Here is an 8,044-nt window from a genome sequence, read left to right as displayed (position 1 = left end):
CCATCCATCCATCCACCCATTCTGTCCATCCACCCACACATCCATCCATCCACCCATCCATACATCCACCCATCCATCCACCCATTCCATCCATCCACCCACCCATCCATCCACCCATCCATCCATCCATCCATTCTGTCCATCCACCCACCCATCCATCCACCCATCCATCCACCCACCCATCCATCCAGCCATCGATGGATTCATTGATATAGTACTCAACAGAGTCCCTGGAATGCCTGAAATGCCCAATCTTTGATGACTCCGTCTCTCACTTGTTTCTACCACAGCCAAACTCCACACACATTGCAGCTTCCCCACGCCTTCTCTATCCTGTCTCCAAGCCAGTGCTCATGCTGTTGCTCTGCTGAAAGTCCCCCTTCCATCTGTGCCTGGGGGCCGAATCCTGCCCAGCCACCACGGCCTCCCTGATGCAATTTCCCCGGGGCATTCAGAGCTGGCAGCACAGTTGCCTGTTGTTCTGGGCACCATGGAGTTTCCCCTCTGGCAGCCTCACCCTTTTCTCCTTGGATTGGCCTCCTCTCTCGCCCCATGCCTTGGCCCCCCTCCTGGACTGTGGGCTGCCACTTAGTGAATGCTCAGCAACATGAGGAGTGAAGGAAACACGCTCCTCTTGTAACCCCCACATGTCTTTCCTCATGCCCCCATTTTTTGAGGGCTTGTCTTCCCAGGAAGGGCCTTACCTTTGCAGACGGGCGGTCCCCTTTCCAGGCTGTGACAGCCGTGGGCACTGGCAGGAAGAGCTCTATGACAGTGAAGCAGAGCAATGCCAGCTCTAGCCTCTGGATGTGGACCTGAGAGGGGAGAGGGAGGGAAGGCAGGATGAGGCCTCGCTGGGTGTCTGCACCTGGTATGTGGGCTTAGCCAGCTAGGGATCAGATCCACATCGGAGGGCAGTGGGGGCTTCTGCTCCCAGGTGTGCGTGGAGAGGGCAGGGTGGATCTCTGTGTGATGGGGACTGGGCCTTTCTTGGTCACTGCTCTACATGCATCACCTGGCACATATACACGTTTGGTGAGTGTTGGCCCAACGTTTGAGGGCTGGAGAATCTCACGGGTCCCTGGGAAGACTGAAGGTAGCCTTAGGGTCATCTGATCCAAGCCTACTTGACAGATGGGGATACCTAGTCCCAGAGTGAGGGAGTATGTTTTACAGTAGGTGGGGGAAGAGCTATGAGATGGTGGCTGTGCAGCTGGGAGACATCTTATAGTACCACATGCATTTGGTGGGGAACCATATGTATGTGTGAGCACATGTGTGTGGTGTGCTTGTGTATGTGTGTGTGTGTATGAGCTGGGAGGAGACAAGGAATAGCAAACCACTATGGTCAGAACACTTGCAGGCGCGGTGGCTCACACCTGTAATCCTAGCACTTTGGAAGGCCAAGGTGGGCAGATCACAAGGTCAGGAGTTTGAGACCAGCCTGGCCAACATGGTGAAACCCTGTCTCTACTAGAAATACAAAAATTAGGGTGTGATGGCAGGTGCCTGTAATCCCAGCTACTTGGGGGGCTTAGGCAGGAGAATTGCTTGAATCTGGGAGGTGGAGGTTACAGTGAGCCCCGATCATGCCACTACACTCCAGCCTGGGTGACAAGAATGAGACTCTATCTCAAAAAAAAAAAAAAAAAAAAAGAATTCTTGGAGGCTGGCCCAGAGGCACCCAGCCTGGAGTGGCTGGCCTGTCTTCTGCTTCAGAGGCAGCGGTGGTGTGGTGACAAGAGCACCAGGCTTGGAGTCAAGGACCCACTGATGTAGCCTGCCTGGACCTCAGTGTTCACTCCCAGAAGATGAGGATAGCAAGGTGGACTTGGCCAGCTTTGCGAGGCTCCCAGATCACACTCCTGTGTGATCACACCCCAGGGACTCATGCTTCGAGCCCTGGCTGGGAAATCTGCAGTTGTAGGCTGTGGTCCTGGATTTGCAGCCGCGTTGCTGCTTGACCGCAGGCAGGCTCCTCCCCGTCTCTGGCCCCATTTCCCCATCTTTAAAAGTGGACTTGGACTCCATGATGCTGACCAGTGGCAGCCTGGCACGCCCCCTTTCCACCACACCTTCGGAGGGATAGGAACAGGTTGGCCAAAGGCTGAGCAGCCACACCTGGGCTCCAGGAGAGGTTTTTCCGTGAGCTGGAAACCTCCTGTTGGCTAAGCCTGAGGCAGCAGCTTCATTGAAGTCAGAGGTCCCTCTGGGCTTGAGCACTCACTGTGGAGTTGGGGTACGTTCTCCAGATGGGGGACTCAAATGGGCTTTCCAGAAAGAGATCCTTGGCAATGACAAAGAGGCCGGACAGCACACAAAGGAGGCTCATGAGGTTTGTCATCAGGCACAACACCTTCTGCAGGTGAAAAATAAAGGTAACGGCTGTTCAAAGGGTGGAGATCTGGGGCTAGGTCATTCCCCGATGCTTGCAGGAGCTTCCTCTGTAGCCTCAGGAGACACTACCTGTCACTGGACCCAAGGCCCCCACCCTCACACAGGAGCTGAGCCACTGACCGCTGAGGAGGGCCCAGCTGGCCCTCACCTTCTATGGTACAAATTAGGAGAACCCAAGAGCTGCCTTCAGATCCAAGAGCTTTGCAATAAAGATGCCCCACTGCCATCTCCCCCTCAAAGCCAGCTCTGACCATCCCACATCAGATATGCCAAGTGTCAGGGACTTGACACCCAAATGACCCCTCATCCAGCCCTTTCCCCACCAGAAAGGGCAGGAGGAGCTCTGAAAGTGCCCTATCCCCACACATTCCAGTGCCAGCCCCATTTTCTCCGCCCACCTGCCATGGTCACTGAAATGCCTGTGTTCATCGTCCTCTCTGGCTAAGCATCATTGCAAGAGCCCCTTGCCAAGTGCAAATCCACATAGTGAGGAAACTATGCATATGTGGAATCTGCAGCCTGCTTCTTAGGATCGCCTCTACACATAGATGCTTTTAACAAAGTTACCCCGTGCTCGGATGGAAGAGAATGACCTCAGTGCACCCACTCACCAGGTAAGCTTTAGAAAAGGTCTCCATTATTATCGCCAAGATCCCTGAAATGAGAAACTGCAGGCCAGATTTGAATGTCAAAGGAGAGAAGCTGAGGTTCCTTGAAACTCACAAATTCCCACCTCACCCCTATTCTCCAAGAAAACCAACACTTGGCGGCCAGTGGGGCAGAGAATGCTATTCCTCCGGCAAAGTGGGCTCCTCTTGCCTGCCATGTGGCCCATCCCAGGCGCCACCCCACCTCACAGCTTCCCACGTGCACAAACCTCCATGCTTCCTCCCATCTCTACCCTTGGACCAAGCTGTGCCCTGCACTTAGAACTCCCTCCTAGCCCCTCCTGCTTCCCTCATTTTACAAACCCAGACCATCCCTCTGGTATCAGTGGCACTATTTCCTCTACCCTGACCCTTTCTCTTTTCCTGAGCCCTGCAGTTGGGAGGACATGAGCTCTTTTGCCCAAGGTCCCTGGGAATACCTCTGCAATCGTTCTTTCCAATGTTTGCTGAGCACTTACTATGGGCTAGTCCCCGGAAGCACAGGGTGAATAAACACTGCATGGTGGAAAGTTCTATCACTGTGTAATAAAAGCCCGACCCCGTGGGGGGTGGGCACAGAGGACCGATGTGAAAAGGGGATTGGGATACTTGCCCGGGACAGTGCCGTGGAGCTTGGATTTAGTGCATAGGCAGGACTCCACTGGGGAGTCAGGAATGGGGTGGGCTCCCTGAAGGCCAGAAGGGATGCAGACCTTCTGGGAATGGTGCATATACTGGTCCAGTGTCATCTCCCATCCTGGCTGGTGGCCTTGGGAGGACGGGAACCATGCCTTAAGCCCTGGGTGTTTTCATAGCCTAACCCTAGCAGGGCACCTGCTGCTGGATCCAGAGGCAGCCTGGCTGCTCCGAAGGCCAGGGAAGAAGGAAGCTGTCCCTGGGTCATGCTCACCCCCATCTTTGCCAAATGCACACCTGCAATTATGGGAGAGTAGATAGTCTGCGAGTGCTCTCCTGGGACTTAGAATTGACAGGGGCTCCCTGGAAGGAGCTATTTCCAGGGTGGCTACAAGAAGAGAAGGAGAGATGGGAACACTGGAGAGCGGGCCTGGCTTCCGCCACATGCTGTTAGCTCTCTCTACCCCAGCCTGCGTCCCGTCCCAAACGCCAGGGCCTCCCAGGCCTGCCCTGCAGACTCCCATACCCGGTCTGTGTTTTGCCTTCTACTCACAGAGGCAGCCCCCCAGAATGGATACCAAGACTTCAGCACCACCAGGTGAAGGCTCTTGACTGTAGAGGCCAGGTAGCCCCCAAAGGCCACGTGCAGCAGAGCAATGGCGATGTGGAAGGCCTGGGTGGGGAACAGAGAGTGGCTGGGTGAGGGCATCAGTGACTGGCTCTAGAGGAGGCCACAGGTGCCCTGGACCTACGGGCTGCGCTGACTCCCTCCGTCCTCTTAGGGATCCCGGAGGGAGAGCAGGATCTCTAGGAAGAGACTGCTCCCCAGGATTTCCTGCAGGGAGAGCTAAGGCTGCCCCAGGAGTAGGAGCTGTCTATGCTGGAGCGAGCAGCCCTTTCCTGCCATTCTCCCCAGGACGGGGCCCTGAACGACCCTCACAAGGCAGTAGGTGTGGGCAGATTCTCTCCAATGCTCAAAGCCTTTTCCAGTTCAGATGAATGTTAAGCAAGAAAGCTGCAGTCTTTCTCATTTCCCTTTCTCCACTTAGGGCCCCCAGCATCCTCCTGATATCTCGCTTTCCTCTTCCTCCCATTGCCGGGACCCTGGGAAGTGGATGCTCACCCCCAGCTCCTTGAGAAGGCTGGTCCTCTGCTGGGATTCCTTGTGCTGGATCCTGTGCTGGGTCATGTTCTGGGATAGATTTGCCTGCCAGGGCTGGGCTGAGCTGAGGACTTGCCAGGACGAGAGGCCCCCAGCACTGGAGCTGGTGGCAACCGTGGCTTCTGCCTTCATCGATGCTGGTTGGGGGCCCTGGATGACGGATGGGGAGAAAGGCCATCAGAACCTGTCTCATTTCTGAGGCTTGTGCCTGGGTGAGCCTCTGCCGGTCACCTGTGCTCACAGGACTGGATCTTTCCAGAACCATGGCTGCCCTGACCAGCAGCCTTGATTTGACCTGGAATAATCTGGCCCCTGGGAATGGGGAGTAATTGCTGTCACAGCCTTTCTGGGATTACAAAGACACAGCTCCTTTTGGGGCAGAAAAATGTGGACCAGACACAGTTCACAACCAGTGCAAGACAGAGCTCACCCAACGGGCCAGAGTGCAGTTTGGCAGAGTTGGGAGGTGCAGGAGGCCTGGGGCGGTGGAGGGGCCTTGTCAACAGTCTCCATCCACTGGTCCAAGATGAGTGACTGAAGCCAGGTGGGAAATAATTGTCCTACCTCCTGTGGTGGTGCCCATGCTTCCTGGAGAGAAGGGAAGAAAACGTCTTCCAACGAGGACTTCTTATGAGCCACCACTGAGTCAGGAGTCTGCGTTTAACAACGCGGACATTTACAAATACTTTCTCCGCTCCAGGCACTGAGATAAATATGCTACATGCATTACCTGTTTTGTCCTCATTCCAACTCTATGAGGTAAATACTCTCCTCACTCTCATTTTGCAGATGAGGCTCAGAAAGGTTAAGCCACCTGCCCATGGTCACACAGCCAATAGGTGACTTGGACTTGAAGGATGGCAGGCTGGCTCCAGAGCCTGGGGCTTAAATCCTTCATGCGCTGTTGGCTCAACAAATGGAAATGAATGTTCTGGATGTTCTCACGGGCACAAAAAGGATTTGGGAAAAAATTTAGAAGGGAGCTGAACAGACAACCTGCAGACAGGGTCAGTATCATAGTGTATACGGATGCCGCGGAGGCACCAGGGCTTGGGGGCTGCCTGCGGACTTGGTGAGGAAATCCAGTGGAGCCTTTCTGTCCCAGAAGGTGGAGATCTGGGCGGGGAAGAAACGGGCTGGCTTGTGGGGATTGAGGTCAGAGATGGTTTCGCCATGGGGCTGGGGCTAGTGAGCAAATCCTTGAGAGAGCGCAGGCTGCTCTCAGGCTGTCCTGGAAGGATGAAAAGGGAGGGGCATTCCTCTCACTTTTAAGTCTGACTTGTGGACCCAGGCAGTTCTGTCTGAGCATCCACATTTTCCACAGGGGTGCAGGGAGTTCTTTCCACACAAGGAAAAAAACCTTGGGATGTTTGGAGGGTCAAATAGTCCGGGTGACTATGTCCTGGGCTGGGGGGGAAAAGAAGGGACATTATCAAGAGCCAAAGAGCAGGATGGGGCTTCATGGTTGGGTGAGGACTGTGTGTCAGGCACTGTGCCAGGAGGCAGTTTTGCCTGGCAACCTCCCTTAATCCTCAGGAAGTCAGCACCATGGCGTAGAAGAGGAAACCAAGGTTCAGAGAGGTTGCCTGCCTTGGCCAAGGTCACACAGTGAGGAAGTGCCTGGAATTGGAACCATGCTGGTCTTACTCCATTGCCAGTGCTCTGGGCCTGGGCTGCTGGGTAGGACCTCCTGATCAGTATCTCCATTGGCCTGCAGTGACAACCCCTGATTAAGTGGGGACAGTGGGCAGAGGGTCTCCCTCTTTCCTGAGCTCATAGACACTGTAATGCACGACTCTTCTGTGACTCTGCCCGGCTATGCTTGGGAATTCTCCCTCCCTCAGTCCCCAAGTCTTCAGGAGTCCTTCTGACACAGCTAGCTGGACTGAGGGGTGTATTTGGAGGCCTGAACCAGATTAGCCACTGGCTTCAATGAGGCTCTGCACACCTGTGAGGACAATACCTGGACCCAGGCCTGAACTCCACTGCAAAGAACTGAAGAGGGACTTCTTAGTAGAGCTGTCTCAGATGGAGCCGGTTGTCCACAGGGATAGCGAGTGCCTGGGCTCTGAAGCTGTATCTCCACCTACACATTCACTTATGAGAGCTGTGGCAGCAGGAATGGCTCAAATACCCAACAGGGAGTTGGATTCCAGAATCCAGAGAAACCCTTCTCAATGTACGTTCCATGAAACAGTGGTCCTGATGGATCCGCAGTAAAAGGGTTCCGCGGTCAAAGAAGCTGGGGAAACCATGGATATCCTCTTCTTCCTTTTTCTCATATTAAAGGCTCTGAGATTTTCTACAAGTGGTGTGCTCTGGTTTCGTATTAAGGGCATTTCTCAAACTTAATTGGCCATAGAGTCTTTTTTTCTCTGCAATTGGTATTCTATGGGGTCTGCTTTTGGGCAAAGCGACCTGGAAGGTTTCAGTGTCTGGTTCTGGGCTCTGGTTTTTGGCCTTTTCTCTGTGGCATGAGCTTTTGGTTTGCTCATGTCACAGTGGGAACGGAAATTGGATGACGCTCTCCAGGGTCCCTTCCAACTTTAAATATAAAACTACTCTCACGGGATAGAGAGCTGCTGCAAGGAATTTTATACAACCAGGAGAGGAAGGGGTTGCAGAGGGCAGACCTCAGAGTTAGACTCCATGGGGAAAAGTCTGTTATGAAGTCTTGTCCGCCTTTCCGGCGCAAAGAGCATGAACTCTGATTCCTTAGAATCTTATTCCCTGCTGTCCTGGTCCACCTCCAGGACCTGTGCAGGGCTGCTAGGACGTGATACCGTGCTCACAGAGGGGGGCAGGCAGCAGGCTGTTTGGGGCAAGGGAGGAACTTTTTTAGCCTTGCCCCCCCCGAATTCCCTCAGCCAGCTCAGGACCACAGACCCAGCCAGCTTGGTATCCCACTGGAAACCCACTGTCCCCAGGGCATTGGTGCTCTGCACAGGGCCACGTGATGCCTGGGTCCCATACGTATTCTCGTTGTTCTTTCAGTTCTGGGAGGGGAACGAGGACAGGGACAGAGCTGGGAAGGACCCTCCAGAAGCCCCCCACAGAGCGGCAGAGTGGGCCAGGCCGTGAGCGCTGGAAGCTGTCAGCCAGAATGGGTGCCCCATGCAAAGTCCTGGCTCCGCTTCCCGGAGCTGTGACCTTGGGCAGGCTGTTTACATCTCAGCTTCTGAGTCTCCCTTTGCCTCCTCAT

The 8,044-nt window shown here is 54.5% G+C and overlaps 1 protein-coding gene across 1 annotated transcript in view; it reads right to left on the bottom strand.

Annotated features, from left to right (window-relative positions):
* The window catches only part of MS4A10 (membrane spanning 4-domains A10), a gene marked incomplete at its 3' end in the record, with an annotated part of 12,871 nt that extends 5,439 nt beyond the window's left edge, over nucleotides 1–7,432 (bottom strand). The window contains 5 exon segments of the mRNA XM_017530783.2: nucleotides 705–815; nucleotides 2,228–2,359; nucleotides 3,009–3,065; nucleotides 4,234–4,353; nucleotides 4,804–7,432. Of these exon segments, the coding sequence (XP_017386272.2) occupies nucleotides 705–815; nucleotides 2,228–2,359; nucleotides 3,009–3,065; nucleotides 4,234–4,353; nucleotides 4,804–4,974 (591 nt within the window).
* Nucleotides 7,433–8,044: the final 612 nt, after the last annotated feature.

This window comes from Cebus imitator, unplaced genomic scaffold, assembly GCF_001604975.1.
Source record: "Cebus imitator isolate Cc_AM_T3 unplaced genomic scaffold, Cebus_imitator-1.0 Scaffold69, whole genome shotgun sequence".
In the NCBI taxonomy this organism is placed as follows: domain Eukaryota; kingdom Metazoa; phylum Chordata; class Mammalia; order Primates; family Cebidae; genus Cebus; species Cebus imitator.
Note: the sequence above shows the minus strand (reverse complement) of the source record. Positions and strands in the feature narration are given on the sequence as shown.